This window comes from Hydractinia symbiolongicarpus, chromosome 9, assembly GCF_029227915.1.
Source record: "Hydractinia symbiolongicarpus strain clone_291-10 chromosome 9, HSymV2.1, whole genome shotgun sequence".
In the NCBI taxonomy this organism is placed as follows: domain Eukaryota; kingdom Metazoa; phylum Cnidaria; class Hydrozoa; order Anthoathecata; family Hydractiniidae; genus Hydractinia; species Hydractinia symbiolongicarpus.
In genome coordinates this window covers 27,567,503-27,593,358 of record NC_079883.1, presented here as the reverse complement: position 1 = coordinate 27,593,358, position 25,856 = coordinate 27,567,503, and the positions used below count along the sequence as shown (strand labels likewise).

Sequence of the window (25,856 nt, the reverse complement as noted above, 5' to 3'; positions counted from 1 at the left end):
TGGTTCTGTGAAAAGTTTCACCATCTTTGTAATATCCTTTTGCGCATGTCTGTTCTGCTTTATGTCTTCTTTCTACGTTGTGTAATCGTAACAACTTGTGATGGACATTATTACAGTTTTTCGGTATGATTATATCAATCTTTTTATTTATAAGATTCTCTGAAAACTTCGAATTCGAAACAGCGTTCGATTTTTTCTGTATTTCGACAATAGCATCAGTTAATTCTATTCCAAACATGGTGCATATCCAGTTTGTACTTAATTAGCTTGAAATGGTTTTGAGAATGTGCGAACATATTTTCTAGAAATATTAGAGTCATTTTTTCTTTCTTTGATAAATAATATAAGAATGATAATAAATAAAGTATAACCATAATCGATAATAAATATTAATGTGAGACATCACAGCAATCCGCGAGACCACATTATAACTTTAAATAATAATCATACCAGGGATGACTCACAACGAGAAGAATGCACGGTGCAGCCAACAATCAGTTCAGATACTTTCTATTCCCCTAAAAAATCGATGTTTTATGATATGAAATATATGATCATTTAAGAATCCTCCCCCCTCCTCTCTCCCTCTGTAACGTCGAATTGAAGTTTAGCGTACACTTTTCGATTTTCGAGTCATCTCTCACAAGAATAAATAAATTATTATAAAATTCTGCGAAATATGAATAAATCAAACACTACGATCGCTCTAGCTTTACATACAGTGATGGTTCATCTATTGTTTGATCTATCCGGTATTGCAATATCCTCGTTTTCAGCATTTGTTGCATGATGGTAAAAGGCAAGACCTCTTAGGGACAAGGTTGGTATCGCAGATGATGACCAAACGTGAAATCAAGAAAACAAACTTTATTTTCATATGCTTTGCGAGTCATAAGTAATGTGGAATATTTTTATAACTGGTACGCCATATTCACTTTTCACCATATTTACACTGAGATAACATCTTGTCACGTCAAAAGTGAAATGTTTTAAAGATTTGACGGGACCTAAATAAACCTGAAAAAGAAGTTGACTTTCCCTTTACAAAGCAAACACATGTTAAAAACAAATACAACAGTTGTTATCAGTACCCTACTCGTCTCCTCGTCCCTACATGTAGTTTTAACTTACCCAATACCGCCTCACAAATCGTGTACGCTAAAGTGTACGTTAACATCACTTGAAATTAGGATGGAAGTGAATTAAATCATGTTTCAACCTTTTAAACTGAAAAATAAGTGTTTTGAAATAATATATGTGAGGCTTCAGCGAATCGTATGTCTGAGTGCTAGCGATTTCAGGGATTAAACGATACTTAAATATTTATTCCAGCTTTTTACGTTTGGGACATATAAGGGGAGGAAAAATCTAACCGACTGTTTGACGTTTAGCTTTTCGATTTGTGGGTTCTTTCAAGGTAAGGAAACTAAATAAAGCATAAAAAATATAAAGGTTGTTCGCCCGAATGCGAGACAATCTTATTTTACAATTTTTTGTGTTTTTAATTGGTCATCAGTCATCATGGTCGGTGAAATATTGAGTTAGTTACCAATACTTTAGGCAAACTTGTTAGAAAGATCTAATTATTATGCAACCAACATCATAAAAGGTCACTATTATTATTATTATTGAAATTATTTATCCAGAATAGCCTCTTCAGTTCCTATTAGTACTGTTATCAATGAGGGTCCTGCGAAGGGGATCATAGTTCATTTAAAGCTCCCATTTGAGCTACCGAAGGCGTGCAAGCACAGCAGTGGCTCAACTAGACTACCGTTTAAGATAGCAATCCTATTCTCCTGCTGAGCGCTAAGAAGAAAGGGTAGATTTACACGTTTATAGTCTCTGAAATGACTCGGCCAAGGTTTGAACCCAAGACCTTCCGCACTGGAAGCAAACGCTTTACTATAAGGCTACCAGTCGGTAATGGAGTAATCTGTCGGACGGACGTCCAGTAGTGCACGCTTTTATTGTATAAGAATATGCTTTATGAGAATTTCATGCCAGGATTCCAGGTTAAAAACAATAAATTAGAATATTATTTGACAACAGTTCGCCAGTTAGACAGCAAATGTTTTCCTGACGATTCTGAAAGTTAGGTCGTAGCGCATGCGCATTTGTTATCACATAAAAGGCATTTGTTTGAAGTTGGCAAAGTTCTCGGATTTTATGCAGCAACACACAGTGCCGTAAACTTATGACTTAAGTTAAATAAAGAAGACATCTAACTTCATCAATGACTTCAACATCAATGGAAAAATAAACAAGAAGCACAGGGGCTTGAAGATTTCCGCCATTAGCCTAAAAGATTTTAAAATTTGAAGTTGATCTTGAAAACGGAGAATTATGGGTTAAACAAATCATTGAGTATTCTCAATTATTATTGTAACTAACCTGTAATGTTAAAATACAACTCAATAAATAAAAAATAAAATACATGAATAATTAATTAGTTCTGCTGAATATAGCTTTAGTCTACGTACTTGCAAAATTGTATAGAAAGAAAGAAATAACGTAACATCAAAGATGGCACATTGTAAGACGATCTTCCTTATGCTACACTGCACGAGCTTTAACTTTCGATAGCATATAAACCTTAAAATAAAGTATTGTTCATTGGATAATAAAACAATCTGTTGCACTTTTAGGATTCTTATTGGCTTAAAACTCATTTTAGCCTCGTTCTCAGAAAAAAATCTTTAGCCTGGATAAGTTTCGGGCGTCCAGCCTAGCTGCGCTGTCTCTATCTATCTCCCTATCTCTCTATCTATCTCCTCAGACGATTTTAAAGATTCCGCCTTCGCTGGCGGAAATCAAAAATACGAAACAAAACAACACTCGATACACAATAATAACAGAGTAGAAGATAAAGACTGTGGAGGAAACACGACACGATCTATACTTATTGTAGTAAGTATATGTAGCATTTACACTCTTAAACTTTCAAGGGCTGTGGTTAATGCACCTACCTGGTTCGAAGACAATGTTTCCCCCTAAAAGAAGGTTTTACGCTGCCTGCTTAGCCACGTGTACATAACATTGTAAATAACGATTACTGCTGATATGATTGCTCCGCCGCGAAATTCAATAGCCTGCTACCTGCTGCCTTGCAATTGTAAAATTTTTTTTTTTGAAAACTTAGTTTAGCAATCTAACAAAAACATTTTGTAACCTCCACAAGCTCAATATCATAATCATACTTTTTTGATCATACTTTTGGCTCTTGAATAAAGACTGTTTTCCACTACCGGGATGTTGCACTATCAGGATTTGCTTCAGTATATTGATCAGCATACAATTTTGTTTGCGCTGAAACTAGTTCATTATCATCTGTGATAAACAATTTCGAATAATACAAAATTTCGATGTTCTCATTGCCAAAGTCCAGCCATTGCGGAAAATTTGTGCATTACAGGATCGCTATCATCTCGCGACCAGGTATCTTGTAATTGCATCTCTCTGCTATGTCAGGTAACTTGCTTGATACGTCTTCTTCCTTCCTTGTGCTGTAGCATTCCGGGCATTTATCTCCTTATTTTTTGCCTGAAATTTGGATCTGCTTCTTTATTTACAACGTGTTGTTGCTCCTCATCAGAAGAGCTTTCAGACTCCGAATGCTTAAAATCAGGATCTGATGAATCAGAATCATCCTCTGCAAGTACATAAAATTACGCTGGGACTCCAAGAGTTAAAATGTCGCTATTTTAGGAGATTCTGGAAGAATTTAGGACATTTTTGGGTCAAATTTAGGAGAAAACGCTAAAAAAACGTGTAAAAACTATTCCATATTTTAGGAGATTTTGCAAAGATTTTATTAATTTTTTTTTATTTAGAATATTTATACAGCATTTTTCTTCAGTAGTTACTGTTATCAATGAAATAGCTGTTGAAGTAAAATAGGAGGGAAAAAAGTTATTAATACTCAAGCTTTAATGTCAGAGAAGCTGTTCATTTTCGACTTGCAGTGAATATGTAAACACAATTCATGAATCTTGTTGCAAGATGTATGTATGCTCAAATTTTTCTTCACTATTTAAAAAAATAATGGTTGTCACTGTAAACAATTTTAGGACGCATTAATATTTTTGATCCAAATTTTACGTTATTTAAATCTTAAGAGAGTTTTTTTTTAGGTTAATTGAGAGAATTTATAAGGTTATTAATTATTAAAGGTTTTATCGAGAAGGTGAATTCTCGCCATCCGAGATTTACAGAAAGAGAAAAAGAGCCCTGGGGACAAGATTGAGGTCAACTGATTTTTATAACGTTTTAAAAAGGAAGCTCAATCAGGAACATCAGCCTTGGTCACCAATCGCAATGATCAACATAACCTTGAAAGTAACTTTCGTATTCGTTTTTCGTAACATGCAACACTTGTATTTAACTGACCAATAAATTTGCGGACTTGTTGCGAAGTAGCGTGTATCTAAACCCAGGGAGCTTAAGTTGGCAGGAAGTTTGCATATCAACAAGAACAGCAATAAATTGTATATCTTTTGTTATCTTTACATAAAAATCATAAAAAAAGCTTTTGTTAACATGTTAAAAAATCTAACCAGCTAAAAATTTATAAATCAAGTCAGATTTTCACTTAAATTATTTTTTTAGTGGAAGGAAAAAAAGTACATTTCCAGATCATCTGTAACAACGCATTTTTCACCCCAGAAAAGAAAAGGAACAAAATGTTAGAATTTATGTACTTGATTTTCGAAAAGCAATGAAAGTAATCAGCATCACAAGTATCCATTCCATCAAATGTTTTATTTAAGTGAAGAAGATCCAACTTCACAATAGTAAACTACTAATCTTTTCTGCGTAAAAATAAAAGTGTTATACATTTTCACATGTATATAAAAAAGATTATCACACAAATGTTGTTTTTCTTCATGTTCTCAGTTTTTTTTCAGACAGATATTTTAACAGAATTCAAAATTCTGAAAATACTGCAGAAAGCATACGAGCAGAATTAGGGTTGCAAAAAAATAATCCGCCCTATTGAACCTGATAACGCCTTTTTGGATGGCGGATATTTTTGTAAAGCGTCTGAAAAAGTTCGAGTGTAAAATTTGCAAAATGAAACTAATAACTACCTGTGTCAAACAGTTGTACATAGTTGATAAAGTAGCTAGGTCATTTTTAAATAACACATTTAAAACAGAATAACATGAACGCAAAGGTTGTTAACTGCGTATTCTTGACAGAAGAATGGACAAAACCTTTGGCGTAATCTTCTGTTTGTGTACAAAATTGTGTAGCTATAGCTCCACTCCGACGTCTCCAAGGCCTTTAATTGCTTTTTCCAAACTCTCTTCTTGAGTTCCACTTGTGTCCACCTCAACCCATTTAGTGTATCCAATTTTTCGGTATACTTCCATTATTCTAAACAAACAAACACAGTTAGAAATGGAAAACAAGAGAGTGACAATGCACTGTTAAAAGATTAACCACTTCAGCGTCTCTAAAATCGACGGTTAAAATGCGAGGTCGTTCAAAATACTTGAGAACGTAGGATCAACATGTAGATATTTCAATGTGCGCTGTATCTTGCACGAATTAAAAAAAAAACATAATTAAAGCTAGATTCTATTTGACTTCATTCTCCGTTATAGCACATAAAAAGCACACGAGCTTCTTTGTCTGTGCATGCGCACTTAAATAAAAACGCACAAACAAGAAAACTCATGAACTTATGCACAAAAGCGAAAAATACAATCAAATGAAAACGAGATTATAAACACCTCATCCTAAAGCGTTCACTTTCGCTAATCTCCCTTTCTTCTGTCGTCACATCATCTCTCTCATTTACCCTCCCATCACGATGTTTCTCCGGCGTCGTAAGAAACAAAACGGCTGACGGACGGAGTAAGTCTTCTGGCCACGCATATAACGAATCTTCTTCATCGGGAAGATGGTGTTCTATTCCTACCGCTACCTCTTTTGCAATCGCATATGCTGTTGTGCTGTGCCAATATCTAAAGAAATAGATATATAGTATAGTATTTATATACTTAATCTTTAAAAATAGAAACGACAAAATATTTAGGATTCTCTCCATACTATAAAAGATCATCATTTCCTACCGTTAGGTTAAACACTTACCGGTGAGAAAAGAAATCATTAAATTTTTTTTGGCTCAATGACAAAATTTTTCACCTATTAAAGGGGCTACGAAACGCCAAAAGTAAGACCTCCGCCATTGATCTTACTCTCCATGTTATGTGCATTCTGAACAGCATTGTAATAACCAGACCACTCAGAAGGTCAAGTGACAAGAAGTTATACCCACTTCATTACAACAATATAGACAACCTGCTAATGAATATTTACACTTTAATGATTAACTCACTTTTTAACGGTAATTTTCTGTCTGCAAAATACAAAACATAACAGTAAAATAGAAAGTTTGTTTTGGTGAGGAAGCAAAATGTTGTTTTTGTTCTCGTTGCTCATGAACTTTCTCCCCACCATGAGCTCGACTTCATGTAAGTCATTAAAGTCAAAAATCAACAGGTCGTTTTGTTTTTCCTACTTTTTTCACAGGTAAGCCAATGATGCTGGAATCTTTTGATACATTTTTATTTATTTGAAATGTCAGTTACCTAAATAGGGAATATATTTCCAACTTATTGACTTCTTACCTGTCCATAACAACAGGTCTAGTTCGTATGACGTCAAGTACATCCTTGGCTGCCATGTAATTACTAAACGAATAATAAGCCCGGCGACACAACTCTGGTAGATGGTCAAACTTTTTTCGTATATGACGTATCGAATCAGGAGGCGTTGCCATTTTGACAGCATTCAAACGTGTGCATAGATTCTTCGTTATGGTGGATTTCCCTAAAACAGGAAAAAACATTCACAAGCAAACCAACCACCGGTGAATCCGTAAAATCATTTAATTGCACACAAATCTCCTTCAACAATATATTTATGGTCAAGGAACATATACACACATTTCTTCTCTATATGTGGAAAATTTTTTCAGCGGGTCTTTTCTCTGAAAATTTTAAAAAAATTCGTTTTCTTGAAAATTTATTAAAAGCTTCTCACCTGTTCCATCTAAACCTTCCACAACAATAAATGGATTATTCAGCTCCGTGTTATGCGCACTCAGATTTTGTGATAAAACTTCAGGGACTGTGTCATTTAGAGTTTTAACACCATCTAGCATAGACATCTAAAAAAATCAAAATAAAAAAAAGTTTACATTCTCTTTTGTTGAAATAACAGAAAGCTCTCTAGACATATGACACTATGGCAGAAGCCTCCATGATTAAGAGCATATTAAAAAAATGCATGAATAAAAAATATAGAACGGTGAATGAAACAAATATACGTTTAGTTCATCTTTTATTGCATTAGTTGAAAGAAATCTCTACAACGTGGTCTACTTCTTTAATTCTACGAAAATCTGTGGTATTTTGAGCTTGTCAGACTACGATATAAAATTCTCATAATATTTTAAATCCAGTAGACAGAAAGATATTAAAAATGGTTATGGCAATCTTCAAATAATGGAAATTCTACTTTTTTATCGACATCGTCAGAACCAAAATATTGGATATTTCAATCCTCTTACGTTACGAAGGGCTGTCATGGTTTGATCAAAACTGTGATAAACAGGTCGAAATTCTTCAGACGCAAACACGGGATGTGATGATTCGAGAAAATTAAGTTCATATTCTTCCTCGTTTACAGCATCTTTACCACTGTCAAAAGTTTTTAAAAGCTTTCCATCTTTCCAATGAAACGAGATGCAAGTGAAACGGTCTAAATCTATCGAAGGTCTATCATGTGAAGATAGGTATGCTATGGTTCTGTGAAAAGTTTCACCATCTTTGTAATATCCTTTTGCGCATGTCTGTTCTGCTTTATGTCTTCTTTCTACGTTGTGTAATCGTAACAACTTGTGATGGACATTATTACAGTTTTTCGGTATGATTATATCAATCTTTTTATTTATAAGATTCTCTGAAAACTTCGAATTCGAAACAGCGTTCGATTTTTTCTGTATTTGGAAAATAACACCAGGTAATTCAATACCGTATAAGGTCATAGTTCGAATTTGTAATAAATTCGCTTGAACAGTTTTTGTGAACGCGTAAACATATTTTCTACACAGAAACATAGAGTTTTCTTTCCTTCTAAAAAAATAAAAATAAACCATATAATCGAGAACAATTATTTGTATAGACATCACAGCCCGACCACACAATTATCAAATAATAATGGAACTTACAAGAACAAACAAATGATTACAAAATTCCACGAAATATGAATTATGTATAATACTATTTACTTTTCACCCACAGTAAATTAATAAAATCTGCATACCTGGCAGGGGGTCTGAATAAAACCGATTAAATGCTTGCAGAGACAGAGAGTAAAATTTGTCCAAGTAAGAATGTACGCAACTTTTAAAAACTTTTATAGCTTGTTTTGCAATTACTTTGTGAGCGTGAAGGGGGTGGTGGGGTTGATAAAAAGCACTGAAATACGATATTACGAGCCCTCCGTTCCACTATCCCTTAAGAAATCTTCATGTAAAGTAATGGTGTACAGTAAATATGTATTAATCTGCCAGCTAGCTCAGTCATTAAACAAACACAGCCTTAGAAAACAAACTTTGTTTTTTGTATACTTTGCAATTGACATTATTGTTTAATATTTTTTATGCCCTATCCACTCTTTAACATCCAACAGGAGATGTAATCAGAACAAAAATATCTGGAAATGCATGTATTGCATATTTGTAAAGAAATAGATTTGTACAAGGAATTTTTATAAATAAAATTTGAATGCTATAGATTCCATTCAATTGTTTGTTTCTGTTTGTCAATCTTCAGACAAACAATTCTATCCCCTTCTTCAAATTGTTCAAACTTAGCTAGTGTAACTCCACATTCTGATAATCTCTTGCAAGTTGCTACGTCTGAATGACCATGTTTCAAAGATTTAATGGGACCTAAGTAAGAAAAATAAGTACCCGAGTAAGAAATACCCGAATAAGAAGTACCTGAATAAGAAGTACCCGAATAAGAATGTAAGAAACACTATAGAAACACTATACTTTTTTCTGGCATTACAAAGAGGTTTTAATTTTTGTTAATCGCGTGAGTTGCTAAAATACGGAATCTTGCTTTACCTTCATGTACGATTTCGTTACCCCGCATCACTCTCCAAACATGGGTACTATCAGACGCGTCAAGAAAACCATCTCTTACACGACAACCAGCAGCTACATTCTTTCGTGTACCGGTTAAACGAAACACCTTCAACACATCTGCCTCTCCAATGAATGTTTCATCCACTTTCATTGGCATCCTGTCTTCGATTTCTTCCTATAGAAATACAATGAAGAGATGAGATCCCAGCTTAACGTCAGTTTTTCTTGCTAGCAAAAAAGAGGTCTGATAACCATAGTCCAAGAAAAAATGTAGTATGCAAGGCCATAGTTGTAAATGCAAGCCATCATCATTTCCGGGCTTAATAATTCATCTGCATTAAGGCTATCCTTATTACCTCTGCCAGTGTAATATATCTTTGCTTAGCACTCACAGGAGAGTCTGCCCTAACTGTGAATACTTTAAACTTTTTATTCAGATAAATTTGGATTCAGGATTTGGATTCTGATACCAATACAAAACAACTCTACATTTTGTGTTTGTTTATACATACCTTTAAGTCGTCAAGTAACTTGTATATAACATCAAAACTACGCACAGGGATGTTCAGTTGCTCGGCTTTGTTTAAAATATCTTTTGGTAACTGTGTGTTAAAGTTATAGATAATACCTGTAAAAAGAAAATAACAAAATACGCCAAATTAACCTCTCACCTGGGCCGAAATATCGACATGCCATCTATTAGCCATAGCTCGCGATCACTTAATTTTGCGATATCAAGGTAGAGTCCCATATAAAAGAGAATTAAATTTTCTCATTCGGCAGCGTCCATGCCCACCAATGTTTATGTAGCAGGTGGTCAGAAATCACGTTTAAGTCGATAAATCAGTCAGTGAAAAAAAAAATAGAAATTTGGGGTTCTTCAAAAAAATGCTGCAAAGTCTAAGGGTTAAGAAGACATCATTTGGAATGCTATGAGAAAATTTGGGCATTTGCTTTTACCTTGATTGGAAATGACGACATGAAAGAACCTAGGAATATTACCTTGAAAAGTGTTGGCCATTCGCAAGTCTGTTTCTGATACTGAGCCAACTGCAGCATCCATGATGTTCAACTGAATATCTTGAGAATGGAATGAACTAAGTATGTTGACGATTGCTTCTAACGAACCACTTAAGTCAGCTGCAATAGAAAAAAATACCGTGAAAAACTTATTAGTTCATTCAGACCATCCCTAAACTTCTTTGCAGTTTTCCAACCAGCCTTTGCAATTCTTTCCACATCACAAAAAAAAAAATAGGCTGGGATATTTTAGTATTATTTCATTCAATACTACTCCATTTGTTAAGCCTTCCAGGCAGAGTAATAGATCAACTACAGACCCATCATGTTTTTAGGCAAAAGAAAAAAAAATAATTCAGCAAACAAACATGCTGTATACACTCAATACAAACGGAACTAAGAATGACAACTGCTAAACTGACTTCACTACTACTGCAATTGGAAAAATGCTCCAAAAACGCAGATGACTGGTCTACATACCTACAAAAATAAACCTGACTAAACACAGTAAATTGAGGTTGTCAAAAAGACTGAAGAAAAACGTTATATTTTATTTAACAAAGAAAATAAAAATCAAAATTGTTCACTCACCGACCCTACAAAAAAACTACAATGCAAGAATAGACAACAAGAAATTAAGAATGGCCCTAATCAGGTTTGTACTAAACAATTTCCCTGGCAGTCAAATGTGAAAAGATATCTGCCCTGACTAGTTCAGTACAATATAACCAGTTAAGAAATAATTATGTAATTAATGATCACCAAAAAAATGAAAATAAAGAGCAGATCAGATATATACACAAACTTTGCATTAACAGTAATCACACTGATGCAAAATCTTTTCCCTGACTTTCTAGAATCAAAGTAAATGGACAAAAGACAATCCTTCACACTCCGTAACTTTTTACATTTTAGATATTTTCAGATATTTTCCAGTTGACTTTTACTACAAACCCATCAGCACAGAACCAAAAGTTACTTTCTTACCGATATAGTTTTGTAGAATTTTTTTGACAGGTTAATTTCCCCAAATTAACCTAAAAACTAACATCACGTCCTAATCATTATTAATATTATCACCTTTTATTATTACATCTATGCTCATCTTCTGTGCTTCAACCTTTTTTACTCCAGACGATGCTTCCATACGCAATGTGACACGATATGGAATTCTTTTCGAACGTCCACTCTTGAATTCTTCAGTCAAACCTTTCTTACCGGGCGCCTTTTTAAGTGGCTTTTGTACAACTTTTTCCGGCTTTAAGTCATCTGCTTGAAGTTTTAGTATGCTTCGAGCTTCTGCCTAGTACAAGTAAATATTGCTTTGCAAATCATTCAAAATTGAAAATGTTAAACATAGTTGGTACATCGTTCTTATACTAATTTCCCCAACTAGAAACACGTTCAAATTATATCATACAGTTGTAATGTGAACCCCACAAAAATATACTTTAACTGTAAATTTTGAGATTTTAAAATTATTTCCACTTTTTTTCAATCTTCCCCATTCTTACATCTTCCAAAGTTCCTCACCCCCCCCCCCCAAACAAATGTAAAAATAACTTTTTAGACTTTGATTTTGCCTAACTTTACCAAGCCTGAAAGAGTATAATCCTGACCTCATCCGTAACTTCATTAACAACATCTCCTGGTGATGGTAAAGATCTCCACCCTAATATTTGGACTGGATCTGAAGGTCCTGCTTTTGGCAAAACATTGCCACTTGCATCGAAAATTTGACGTACCTAAGTATTAATACATATAAAAAAAAATGAGAAAAATTAAAAAAAAGGAAATACAGTTGGTGGTCAGTACATGGCTCCAAATGGTCTAACAATAGCAAATTTAAAGTGCACAAGAGTGGAGAATCCAACCTGGAACCCTATGATTGCAATTTAATTTGAACTTCCAATAAAATGTTTACTCGTACATCCAAGTAAAAAAAAATGTTTCAGCTTGATGTCGCTTTTGCTTTCTGCTGTTCGCTGCCATGGGCAAGTAAACTCTGTTCGTTGCCATGGTCAAGTAAACTCTGTTCATTGCCATGGGCAAGTAAACTCTGTTCGTTGCCATGGGCAAGTAAACTCTGTTCATTGCCATGGGCAAGAAAACTTTCCTCAAGTACGAAAATATAATTTTACAAGTTTTTATTAGTTACCCTTAAAAACTAAAAGTTAAAAAGCTGAAACATTTTCCTACTTCCAGAGGAAATATTTTCCATATGAGCAGGCCCAAGGACGCATCAAGTTCGATTTTCTCATATTGAAGTCCTAGTTATAGGTCACTTAAGTTAAAACAAGCAACTAAAGTTGAAGCACCTTTATATCAATGAAAAAGTCCCAGAAATAAACTAATTCGATTTGTGCAATAGTTTTACAATTGTACCAATAAAATCTACTTAAACGTTTCTTCATACTCTAGTATTTTTGCAAAGTGTTGAAATGTGTGCCTTTTGCTTAGTCTTTACTATATATTAGTTATGAAATATAATGAAGAATATAAATCATTTCAAAAATGGATTTCTAAAAGAAAATTCTCGCTTGAATATAGAATCACAGGAAGAACTACCAATTACAACTGTATTGCTTTTGAAATACCTTTACAGGTATACAACATGATTGTAGCTTGAAGATGATAAAACTATACTTAGAAAATATTAACCTTCAAGGTGTTTTACACCATGTCCTCAGGGGTTACTAAATACAGAGACAATCAAAGATTGAGACATAAATTAATTATATACTAACTTTTGCAAATGCTGATCCAGCTAGCAGAACTTTCCCCTTAGTAAGGCATCCTTGTTTCAATAATAACGAAGAAATTATTCTGGAAAAAAAATAACAAGTATTGTGTGTGCGAATATAAATATATGTATTTTAAAAATAAAAAAAAATTTTTGGAATAAAATTTACTTGTTTTATAATCCAAAGATATGTATTTGTATAAAAAATTACCCTTTCTGTTTATGACTTTCTGCTTCCAAGACAACTGCTTTCACAGGTAAATCCTGTGAGGACTGAAAATTGTTCTCCCTCGAAAATTTATGAAGTAGTTCAAGAAATTTGTCAATATTGGTACCCTAGGAGGAGAATTATATAGAGGGAAAAGAGAAAATAAATAGAAAAAGGAGGAATCAATCATTGACAATATAAAATAGACTATACACACCTTGAGTGCTGATATTTCGATGCATTTCACATCTCCACCGAACTCCTCAAGTTGTATTCCCGTACTTAGCAATTCCCTTTTTATTTTATCCTAAAAGATTATAAATCTGTAAAATTTATACCAGCGATTTTGTTAAAAGAATTACATACACAGTTTGCTTATGACACTAGTGAAATGCAACACTAGGTTAAAATATTTTAGATTTAAAAATTTATTATTCCAGGCATGGAGCAAGAAAATTTTTAATTAGATTAATTTCCATATACAAAAAAATTCAATTCTACTTTTCTTGATTGATTTTCCCGTTGATGCAATGAAAAAAATTTTTATCAACAATATTAGGTGTCTTTATTATAAAACGTGTTATTATAAAGTATTATTCAATACATAAATCTAAAATGAGTCACCAAGACGCATTGTGTCAATCCTTTAATTTTTTTGTCTATAATCTTACAAATTTACTACATAAAAAAGTGCACATACAGGATTGGCATTTGGTTTATCAACTTTGTTTATTGCCACTATCAACGGAGCTAAATAAATCATAATAAAAAGATGTCAGTACAAAATTCAACTAATAATCAAATTATTTTATTTATTCAATTATTTTTTTATTTGTTTTTTTTCATTAACTATTCAAATTTATCACAGTTCCAAATATATACTAAAACCAAGAACCAGGCTAATGTGTATTAAGATTTTATTATTAAATTACTAACTATTTCCTTCTTTGATATATCTCAGACACTCAACAGTTTGTTCCATAATTCCATCATCAGCAGCAATTACTAAAACAACCACATCTGTCATTTTAGCTCCACGAGCACGCATGGCATTGAATGCTGCGTGTCCTGGTGTATCTATGAATGTGACTTTCTCATCCAATCCAGGAACTTGCACTACAAAAGAGGAAAAAAGTGTTATTAATCATACTACAAATGGTGTAATGAGTTTGTGTTTATTTAGAAATTTAAAATGGCAGTGTTTTTTATTTTTTAATGCATGTTGACCATTACTCCATTTGACATCACAGAAATAAAGCCATAAATATATATAAATATGAATATCTATATATAAATAAAAACTTGACTTATAAAGCCGTAATCACATGTACATAAATTTAAACAGGGTTTACAAATTGGCTGGTGTTCCTTTGTTCTCTTATGTGTTATGTAAAATGTTTAAGTTCATATGACATGTTTAATGGAAAGTATGTAAATTGTAATTGAGTTAAGTAGACTTTTTTACGAATAAATTTTGTTCTTAAGAAACTGTATATAAAAGAAGGAAAAAATTTTGCAATATCATTTGATTCTATTTTCGAACATTTAAGATTTAAAAACTTTAATCAAAACAAAAACAAAACATAATTAAAATGTCTTTGTATAACAAAGAAGAGCTCTCAACTGTTTTTTTTAAATGTGCTGATCTTTTTGACAAGACAAACATTCTATTTCTATTAAGATTTGTTGGTCTAACCCTAGTTCTATTTCAATACGTGCTTCACTTGCTTTTGTTTGACGACAGCGAGTTCTTCATTTCAACACAACAAGAATACTTGATTAAAAGTGATATTTGTTGATTGCTGCCATGATGAAAGAACAACAACAACAAAAAACAACAAAGAAATTTACATGAGTTAGGTAAGAGACTTAAGTAAATGTAAACAAAACTCTACCCAACATAAAATTTATGTTCATGTGAATGGAACTTAAATGTTTAAGAAATGTAGTTAGTGTTTATTACTACAGTTAAACTCTGAGTGCTTACCTGAAAAAGCTCCTATTTTTTGTGTTATACCGCCAGCTTCCCCTTCTGCAATCGAAGTTTCTCGCAAATAATCTAGCAAAGTTGTTTTACCATGATCAACATGTCCCATAATGGTAACAACTGGAGGTCTAGAAGTTATTCAAATAAACTTTCATTTCAATCGATAATAGGAGCATTAACATTGAAGTTTGGAATAGGACATCAACATTATAGTACTACACAGAAATATTTACCTTGGCGAAAGCAAAGAACTTTTTTCTTCTTTTTCCAAAGTGTAGCCATATTCATCTGCAGCTATTTCTGCAATATCCAGATCTAAGACTGTTTTAAAGTAAACAATCTTAGGACATATGCAAATCACAAATATCTAGCAACAAATTTAGTACTTATTTGCGAAAAGGTTGCAACTGGCACCTTTGCTAAATTTTTATTATTATAGGTAAAAAAAATAATAATAAATTAACTGTTATAAATTGATCAATAAATTTCTGGGATGGCATTTCTGAAGTGTTAGCAATAACAAGGTGTTCACTTATACAATACAATCTTTTTAAACGTAAAAATATTGAGGGAAATGCTGATATTTCCTAGAGTCATTCTTAAAGCTTGTTACTGTTGTTGACCCTTGTCTTTAGCATTTTTTTTTGCTGAGAGACTACCAAAGTAAATTTTTAAATTATGATAACACTTGATAATGGACTTTATCAACACTTAACACTTAATAATATCAACACTTAATAACATTATGATAACGGCAGCATATAACAAATAAAAATAAAAGATGCTAATCAAGTTAATCCCATACTTTGCAACAGATGTGTTTCTAAATGTTTTGGACACTTATATTGTGCTAAGTATAGCATAAATCAGGTCATAAGAAAAAGATCAACTTCAAATATAATTGCTTATAATTTTGTGAAAAAAAAACTTTAATCACCCAGTTAAATTCCACTGATCATTTCCTGTAAACAGCTGTGAAAAATGGAAAAGAAAACTGGAAAAGTTTGGTTGGAAAATCTTCCATGCATTAGTTGGTGCACATTTTCCTATTTTTTATCTTTTTTTAATGATGAAGTCACACTGACTTGTGGCATGGTTACAAACAGTCTTCAGAGTCTCAGTCAAACACCAGCCGAGATTCAAAGCGAAAAAATATTGTCTGATATTAAATACCTGTATTGACACCGTTCAATGTTGCATAACCGTAGTCTTCAAGAAGTTTCAATAATGATGAAGAACCAATTTTCATAGAGTCTGCTAACTCTTTTACCGTGACATTGGAAGATAAAATCAGTGTAGTCTACAAAAAAAATATTTTTTTTTAATGGCTGCCTTTACTACAGTAAGAACAAGGCATAATAAAAGTTATTTCACAAAGTGATACTTACGCTATTCAAAGTTTTCAGATTTGAATTTAAATTGATTTTCTAAAAAAAATATAACACAAAAAAGGTTTCAGTATCTATTTTTTTGAAGAAAAAAAATATGACAAAATATATTGCATCAAGCATTTATCAGTTATACACAGTGTATAATCGCCAAACATTCAATTTTTTAAAAACTTTTCTGAAACAAACTATAACTGAATATGATTTCACTCCTTCAAAGTAGAAGGGGTTATCTCCAAATTTTTATAGAATGGACCTACCTCCATCTTTTTAGTTCTGAAAATTTATTATTTCAAAGCAGCAATATTAAAGGTAGAAATTTTACCAAAAAAAATTAGAAGACTTACTTTAGTTAGAATGTATATATTATATTAGTATGAAATCTGTGTTTGTCTGTGACTGGTAAAGTTAATTATATTTTGTACAACACGTTTCTTTGAAAGCGCCTTTTAAAAATCCACTATAAAAATTTCTGTATTTTTAAAAGTTTTGTTTGCTTCTTCAATTGGCTAGAGCAAATCATGTGATAAAAAAGTGATTTCATTAGTCAAATATTTTATTGCACGGTACCATGACAGGAACCTTGTTATTATTATTGTCTGGAAAAAATCACAGCAAATAACATTGTCATTATTGTTGTCTATTTCATTTGAATGGTTTTTGGGTCTTTTTAATAAAATTGACAACAAATAATTTTGTGATGAGAAACATATACAATAATTTTGGAATGTTTTTTAAGTGGATTCTTCCATGGGCTTTTATTTAAAAGGTTTCATTTTTGCAGTCTTTGTAATGAAATTAACAACAAAAAATTTTGTAATAAAAAGCACAATATCATATTTTCCGGTATATAACCCACACATCATATAACCCGCAGCTCAGCTTTTGTAATGAGTTATAAACTAGTACTATCAGATAGCCCGCACCTTTGTATAACCCGCATAAAATTTCAGTTGATGTGTTTTACTTACCCGCATAACCTGCATCGTGTTAAGAAAAACATTTAGCGTATTTTTACTTACCCTAATCATTTTATAAACATGTGCGTGTGTTCTGTTTTTTTCATAATGAACGCCAAACACAAGAACCAAGTGTCTGAACTGGCGACTCTCTTAGTCTTAACTTCCTTGTCTCCGATTGCCGGAATAATAATGAATTAAAATTAATTTGACAAGTCGATCTTCTGCTAATGCTAACTAAATCAGACAACCCTGTTTTATTTGTAGACATTAGTTTCAGCCAATAATAACTCTTGCTCCCTGCTATTAAACAAACAAACAAACAAAAAACATTCCATCAGGTTATAAACCTAAAGTAAAATCTCCGTTTTTATGTATATTTAAGTTTTTTTTGGCATAAAAATAAACAACATAATAATAATTACGGATTGTCTGTAACAGCGATGTACGGAACTTTCTTTTCTAATGTTTATAGAATTTTGTTATCTATTTATATCTCAGCAATCTCAGTGTGCATAATAAAATGAATGGTGGCAATGAGGAGATAGTTGCATGTGTCTTAGTAATTGTTTTTTATATTTATTTTTGATATTTTTAGTGGCCACCTGTTGCTGAAGATAAAAAAGAAAATTATTATCTATACTTTAATTTTAACATTTTTAAATTTTTTTAACAGGAAGTAATAAATAAGTCCTGGGCACTAGGTCGTGAAATACCTGTCAATTAAACCTAAAAATGATACCTGCTATATTGCTCTATTACCTGACACAAATCATTTCAATGTGCTCAATATGGTTGCAAAGATATAAATAGATTAGAATTATATTTAACACAAAAGAAAAATGATCTCCAGAATTGTGTTTCAGAGAGAGCTTGTAATATTAGCACTGGCAAGCAATAGAAAGTTAAAGCAATTTCACTGTATGAAAAAAAAATCACGTAGTTGAAGTAAGATTACGTAGATATAGGATCGTGCATGCAGTTGTATTAATGTGCACATTTTATCCCGTTGGTACTATTTTCTTCATTGAATGTATAAACTTTAAATTTCGCAATAAATGACAGAAAATATAAAATTTATCACATTACTAGCACCAAATTATAACCCGCACCAATGGTGGAAGTTGTAAAAATTAACTTATAACCTGTGGGTTATATACCAGAAAATATGGTGAACTTTTTAAAAAAGTTAAGGGAACTATTTCACAGTTGCTATTAAAAGAAGTTAGATCCTTTTTGTATAGCAATTTTAATGTTCCTAAAATAATAAAAATTAGAGGGGAGTGTTTTAATAACTCTGCTCACTAACCCAAAAAAATTAGAAGTTTAAAATTAATTTAAAAATAATTTTTAGGTCAGAAAATCATCATCATCATTCTCGGCTTAACGTATGCAATATTTGTAGCAATATCTTACATGTGATAACAACAAATAACGTCTTTGTTGCAAAAAACAACTTCTCTTTAAGATAATGTTTCGATACTAAAAACAATACAAAGCAATAAAGCTAAATAAATTCTATTCCAATACGTGAATAATGCAGAGTACAGAGTTTCTAGATGAGGCCTAAAAGTACATCTGGAATTCAGAACTATGACCATGCAAATAAAAAGGAAACAAAACATCTTGTATTCATAAAAATAACATTTCATTTCAAGACAGATAATTCAAACCTCCAAAATATAAACAATCACTTACAGACAAAACTTTGTGACACATATGTAGCACCTTTTTATCCATGATACCACAATTGGTTACAAAGTAAAAGTCTACAATAACATAATATTCAATGAACATAACAACATAGTTAACATAGAAAGCAAAAAAATTACTAATTAAGTGTTTCAACCCCTTTTTAGCATAATTAATAAATGGGAAAAATTGAAGCATGGAAAATTTGAATTTCATTTAAAAAAGCAACTTTCTTATTTATTTATCGCAATTTTGTACTGTAACTTTCTTTGGCAATTTTCCTCTACTGTATGCTATATGCATATAAAACTGTGCATAACCATTTTTTTTGGTTTTGGTTTTGTACCAGGTCACAGATACAAATGTTAACCCCATGGAAAAACACTGTGTCACATCCAATTGAATAATCACAACGATTTGAATGAGTCAGTGGTACTTTATATGCAAAATCAAACGTAAATACATATCTGATAATAGGAATGCACTCAGAGAATACAACTTATACTTACTTTAAAGGCGCTATAAATGATACATTTACAATTATGAAAGACTTGGTTTTTAACCCTTGGTTAAAACAAAATAGAAGTATCTTTTAACTTATATCTGGGTTTATTACCACCTTAAAACCACACCTTACCTAACAACTTTCAACAACTAAGATCATCTTCACTACCACTACATGGTAAAAAATTATTTAATTGCCTATCAAGAAAAATAAAAAAATGTGATTTTTTCAGTGTTGTTGCTGCTGGATAGTTTTCTGTCTTCAATTCCAGATAAACCCTAATCATAAAGTATGTAATAATCATAAAGAACACAGTAAATAAAAAAATGGCAGATTTAAACTCTTACATACAGTTGGGCGTGTTGAAAGATGGGACTGTTGTGTGTCACCTTTTGTCCTTTAGGGTGGTATGAAAGGACATTGAAGATGGTAATTTTGAATGATCATCTTGAAGCATTGATCTATTTAAGCTATCAAAAGTATACAGTAATGAAAAAGGGCATCCTAACATGGAGGATTGCAAGGATTGAGCACAACACAGGCAATACAATATAACCTTTTTGCCCTAAAATCACGTAAAGCCCACAATATCATTCTTGATGGACAGTCTTGATGCACTGTGATGTGTCGAATCTAAGTTAAACATATCTTTATTCTTATATGGCATTAATATTGCGGCATAAAGCAACAATTTAAAGACCATCATTTGGTTTGGTGTCCAGAATATAAAATGGAGCACAATATACACAAAAGAGCCTTTACTTTTTAACGCTTTTTGTATGCATTGCTATACATATAACAGGAGGGGGGTTAAAGTTAACTTGCCTCATCATCCAAGATGACGAATATTATATGTTTTTTAACAGGTGATCACAGTTTCAGTAAACCTTTATAAAATAAATAAAAACCCAGCATAAATTTTCTTACCACCAGGAAATTGAAATAGTTAAGGTGGATGTCTCTGATTTTATTCTTACTGAGCTTAACCAACAAAACTTTGTTTGTGCTGTGCTCTTTGACCTTAAAAAAGCTTTTGACATGGTTGATCAAGTATCCATGCAGCCGATTCTTGTAAACGACACAAGATCAGATCTGCTTCATGAAGACGCTTTTGGGGTGCCACAAGGATATGTGTTGGCCCCCCTGATTTTTCTTTTATATATTGATGACTTAAAATTAATTCAAACCACTACCGTCTATATGCAGATGATGCAATAATAATTTCATCCTATAAAAAGTTGAATACCTTTGTCTCGCAGGTCGAGTTAGAACTTTCGCAAGTCAAACTCTGGCGGAATAATAACAAAATGACAAAACTGAAGCAATCTTTTCCGGCAACCATAGCCATTTAAAAAAAGTTGAGACCAAAACTATCAACTATATGGATATTCCTTTGAAGAGGAGCATAAAAAGTTAAATATCTTGGGGTAGCATTTGATAAAAAAAAATGCAATAGGAAGAGCACATTAATGACATAGATAGAAAAATGCTAATTAAATATTCTAAAATTAGAACCATTGCATCTTGTTTAACACCTCACAAAAGCTTTTAATTAATGCACTTGTCATGCCATATTCTGACATATTCAACTGCTCCTTGGCATGGGCTTGTGCCACTCCAAGCCTTTGACTATCAAGAAAAGTGAAATCATACTATATTTTTATCAAAGCCTTATTAAATTCACTCAATTTAATTCCTTTGTCAATACAGAAAATGAGCGCACAACTTAAACTGTGAAGAGGTGATGGTAAAGTTTAGAGCCAAATTTTTTGTCAATCGCAATCTGGGCCCATATCTATATCCAGCTAGCTACAGTACTTATATATAGATTGAAAATATCGATAAACCAATAGATGACGGATAAAATAAAAAGAAACTTAGCTAATTAGTCTGTGTGAAATGCAATTATCTAACAATAAACCGTCATTTTTTTACAAAATTAGACAAATGAAATGAAGTTTAATTAAAATAATAATTTAGCTCTGATCTAAGTATTCAAGTGAGATTCGGCTTCCGTAAATTTCCTGCTTCAAAGACCCATTGTGAAGGCCAAAATAGTGAATAATAGTGCTAAAGGTGTTAGGGGAGTGGTGGTGGGCACTTGAATACTGAGATCAGAGCTAAATTATTATTTTAATTAAACTTCATTTCATTTGTCTAATTTTGTAAATAATAATTTAGCCTCTGATCGTAAGTATTCAAATGAGATTTCAAAGCCACCTATTTTGGATTCAACAAACAGTTCAGTAAAAACTGGGCAAGGACCAGTATATGATTAAACAGAACTACATATTTATGGTTTGTCTGTTATAACTCCTGGCAATGCCACAATGTACCATAACAGTACATGTCTATTACATATATATATATACAGAATCTAACGCAAGTAAATGTGTTTATAAACATTTAAGAAGTGCGTTCCCAAAGTTCTTGCTTATGGGCAATTTGCAATGTTTTGCAAACGTGCTAAGGCCTCTCCAGCCTGCCGCTTTTGTGATCCTCTGCCTTGCTGGTAGACGCACTCCTTGTAGAATGGGTGCTGAACGTCTTAATATCGATGCCAGCCAAGCCTAAGAAAGTTTTAACGTATTTTGCAATGGTGATTCCGATAGGTTTATGGGGATATGCTTAGGAGAGAAGTAGTTCCCTTGGTTGGTTTTCAAGGTTCTCTCGTATAAGGTCTGTCCTCCTCAGGTATTCATCTAGGCAGTGGACTATACATATCCGGTTATCGAGGTGGTACTTCTCGAATTGCAGAGGTTCCTGATGTTTGCCTGGTTTTGTTGTCTTCATGATTGTAGAGATGTAGAAAGTGTACCTATCTGAAGATCGATGACAAAAGTTAACCTTTAGGGCACCTATTGTCTGGGCTCTCTGGCCACTCAGGAGGCACAACAAGGTGGCTAGTTTTTTCGTTAGTAACTCTAACTCCAGGTGCTGGTACCAGGCAAGGTTGTCATATAGTTTAATATTACATCAGGGTCATATATCACAGTGTGTTTTGGTAGGGAAGGACGTAGCTTGAAAACTCCCTTGATTAGTCTACTAACGTCCTCGTTCTTACCAAAGCTGGTTCCTGCATCCTTTGGTAATGCAGCTGACAGGCTGACCTTGCCGCTGCGATGTATCCATAACTTGCCTTTTCTACGTGGACAAGGAAAGCAAGGAAGTCCATACCTTGTTTATGACTAGCCCCATAAGGTTCTGGGATTTTTTCACTTTTACAAAACTTCAGCCATTTCCTTAAATAGAGATTATATTGGGTTTTTTCTGACCACGATGCAGTGAGCAGTTGTTTAAGATCGTCAGAACATGACTGTTTTAGGTTTATTGCCTCCCTGAGACAATTGCTATCCGAAGACTGAGATTTGGGTGCAGTGGATGAAAGACACTTGGTTGCTGTCGAAGCAGTAATAGGTCCATTCTAGGTAAAACAAGAATTTCTTTAATGATTAGTTCAGAATACCCTGTGAAACATGGTTGGTTAGGCCAGTCCGGAACTACCAGGATACCTACTGCCTTATCACTATGGATCTTTTGAATTACCTGGGGAAGGCAGGCGAAGGGTGGAAAGGCATAAAACGAGATATTGTGGCAGGTAACTGCGTGTTTATTCTACTCACGAAGAGGTCTGTTTCTGGACGGAAGTCCAGTTCGTTCAGTGCATAGCGGAATGTTGATTTGTTTAACATCCATTCTGTTCTTGTCTCCTGTTGTCGCGAATCTCTGTCTGCTTCTACGTTAAGAATGCCAGGAAGATGTGTAGCGACTATCCAATTATTTGTGCTTATTGCCCATTCCCAAATGCTATGTGTAATCTTATCCATTGGGATAGATTTTACGCTACTCATTTTGTTTACACAGGCTACTGCTGCAGGGTTATCCATTTTTAGCAATATGGTAGTGTTTGCAGTATGGTTGCAAAGAGCAGGCTCTTTGTAAAAAGAATGCTGCCATTAGTTCTGGGACATTTATGTGGTGTTCCTGCTCCAGAGATGAAAACTCACCCCCTGTGTGGGTTTGTGTCATTGACGCCGCCCAACCTCTTGTTGAGGCATCCATGGATATCATGACCTGAGGGTTGCCTCGAACTATTGGGAATATGCTACCCCATAAATTATTCTTCCACCAAGATATGTCACCCATGGCGGTAGGGGTTAATGTGATCTGCACATCAAAGTTTCCGGCGCTCTTTTTTAAGGACTTAATTTTTAGTCTTTCGGTAGATCTATAGTAGAGTCTACCGTGTGGTACCCCAATAAGGCTGCTGGTAAACTTACCAATAAATCGCGCTACAGTTCTTATTGTTATCTTCTCTCTCTGTGTCACTGCTTGACACAGATCGATTATGGCTGCCTTCTTTTTGGGGGTGAGAGCGACGGTCATATTCACTGTATCGATGACGAATCCAAGGAATTCCAAAACTTGTTTTGGTTCAAACGCGGATTTGTCTGGGTGGACCGTAAATCTCAGTGAATCTAACAAAACAACGGTTTTGTGTACGTGATTGCAGCACTGTTGTTTACTGACGTTCATAGTGAGTCGTCAATGTAGTCAGCAATGGTGACCTGTTTCTTCCTTAATTTAGATAAGGGTTGTTTCATTATCTTGGTGAATTTTAGAGGTCCTTCTGTATAGCCGAAGGGGAGTACCAGGAACACGTATACCTTACCCTCATGTTCGAATTGTAGGAGCTTCTGGCTTTCTTTGTGTATTGGTATGCTATAGTATGCATCCTGGATATCAAGTTTTGCCGGATACATGTCCTGTTGGATTAATCGGAGAATGGACGTTAAGGTTTGCATCTTAAACTTTCTTTTCTCAATGTGTACATTGAGTTTTTTGAGGTTTAGGATGAGCCTGAACCCACCGTCTGATTTAGGTCGCCTGGTTCGCGACTGCTCAACCTTATTACACCTTTCCCCAAAAGGCTTTGTATTTCTTCGTCAATGAAGAGTTTCTTTTTTCTATCTAGGGGGTATGTCCGATATGTGGTTTGGGGCATCCCGTTTACTGGAATTTGCAAACCAGACACGGTCTGGAGGATCTCCCCATCGGTAGTTATGTCTTTCCACTGCCTTTTTCAGCTTCTCAAGCCTTTCGCAGACGGAGGAACCAAACAGCCATTCGGAATCCTCTTCCACTTCCGTAGCTAAGGCTACGTAGTCTTTTGGCAAGGAAGGCTTAATTAAGTCTCGCCTGACCTGATTTAGCAGCTGGGAGGTCTTACCAGCGAGGTTCATGGCGTCCTTAAGGTCGTTTAACGGACCCTTTGTGTCTGCGTTGGCATCACCGGATTTCTCCACCAACGTAGATGAAGCTTTCAGAAGCATAGCAACCTACGCTGAGCGCATGTTTTGGATGTCCTGCATCTTAACGTCAGTGGACTTGTGAAAATTGGAAAGTGTTTTCCAAATTTCGGTGTTTGTTCTCTTTGGGAGTAGAAAGTTGCAGTTCGATGGAATTGCTGCCGTTTCTAACTTCTGCTTGAGAACATCGCCCTTGAGCCTTTTTTGCCAAAACACTTTGGCGGCACATGCCACTGATGACGTGACTTCTGGTCCCGAGGCCTTACTTTCCTCGTCATAGTCATCAGTGGACTGTTGCCAGTACTCTTGGGCTGGCTCTTTGGTACCCTTTTTAGAATGCTCTGGGGCTTCATCTTTGGAAGAAGGCGATTCTGAGCGCGTGGATCTAAACCAGAGGTTTGAACCGGTGATAGATATTCTTTCTTCCTCCTGTTGGGTACTGGATTTGCTAGCCAGAGTTCCATCTGGAACATTGGGGCTAGGATTAAGACTAGACCGGGTCCCCTCTGGGACAAGAGGTTCTGTCAGGTGGCTAAGTCTTGCCATAAAGGTGTTCATGTTGGCTAGTGTGTCGTGTATCCGACTTAGTTCGGCCTTCTGTCGCTCGGATACGATGGATACGACTTGGTCTACGATACCTGTGCAGTCCACAGGGATAGAAACAGGGTGTTCGGGGTCCTGTAAGGTGAAGTCATGGTCGCCATTTTTGCTGTGCTGTGGGAGCATGGGATCGTCGCTTTCTTGTTGCATTATTCTTAACCCGAATAATTAGTAAAAGGAATTAACACTAGAGGAATTATCCTAACCTAACACCAGCACTATAAACTCATTTAGTTTATGTCACTTAGCTATGTATCAATACAAAAGATACCTAAA

At 34.0% G+C, this 25,856-nt stretch overlaps 2 protein-coding genes across 2 annotated transcripts; both read right to left on the bottom strand.

Moving 5' to 3' along the window:
* Nucleotides 1-4,481: 4,481 nt before the first annotated feature.
* LOC130656178 (uncharacterized) lies at nt 4,482-8,581 on the bottom strand. Its single transcript, XM_057459006.1, has 5 exons — nt 7,583-8,581; nt 7,054-7,180; nt 6,639-6,840; nt 5,739-5,972; nt 4,482-5,379 (listed from the first exon to the last, which is right to left on the bottom strand). The coding sequence occupies exons 1-5, from the start codon at nt 8,198-8,200 to the stop codon at nt 5,256-5,258; spliced, it is 1,305 nt and encodes a 434-aa protein (XP_057314989.1). The 5' UTR covers nt 8,201-8,581; the 3' UTR covers nt 4,482-5,255.
* A 148-nt stretch (nt 8,582-8,729) lies between these two features.
* Nucleotides 8,730-19,889, bottom strand: LOC130656176 (translation initiation factor IF-2-like). Its single transcript, XM_057459004.1, has 18 exons — nt 19,804-19,889; nt 19,173-19,243; nt 18,891-18,956; nt 16,516-16,554; nt 16,301-16,427; nt 15,361-15,448; nt 15,128-15,255; nt 14,077-14,256; nt 13,841-13,890; nt 13,358-13,447; nt 13,144-13,268; nt 12,937-13,015; nt 11,809-11,934; nt 11,270-11,492; nt 10,172-10,309; nt 9,682-9,797; nt 9,149-9,344; nt 8,730-8,968 (listed from the first exon to the last, which is right to left on the bottom strand). Exons 2-18 carry the CDS (start codon nt 19,212-19,214, stop codon nt 8,805-8,807), a joined length of 1,977 nt encoding a protein of 658 aa, XP_057314987.1. The 5' UTR covers nt 19,215-19,243; nt 19,804-19,889; the 3' UTR covers nt 8,730-8,804.
* Nucleotides 19,890-25,856: the final 5,967 nt, after the last annotated feature.

Bases quoted from the DNA above. Each gene is read 5' to 3' on its own strand.
- LOC130656178 (XM_057459006.1), bottom strand. From the start codon at position 8,200: ATGTCTATACAAATAATTGTTCTCGATTATATGGTTTATTTTTATTTT. The intron at 6,841-7,053 runs GTGAGAAGCTTT...TTCCTGTTTTAG, and splicing joins GGAAGGTTTAGATGGAACAG to GGAAATCCACCATAACGAAG. The intron at 5,380-5,738 runs GTGTTTATAATC...TTGTTTGTTTAG, and splicing joins AGTGAACGCTTTAGGATGAG to AATAATGGAAGTATACCGAA.
- LOC130656176 (XM_057459004.1), bottom strand. From the start codon at position 19,214: ATGGATAAAAAGGTGCTACATATGTGTCACAAAGTTTTGTCT. The intron at 13,016-13,143 runs GTAATTTTTTAT...TTTTTTTTCCAG, and splicing joins GAAAGTCATAAACAGAAAGG to AATAATTTCTTCGTTATTAT. The intron at 9,798-10,171 runs GTAATATTCCTA...TTCTTTTTACAG, and splicing joins AATGGCCAACACTTTTCAAG to GTATTATCTATAACTTTAAC.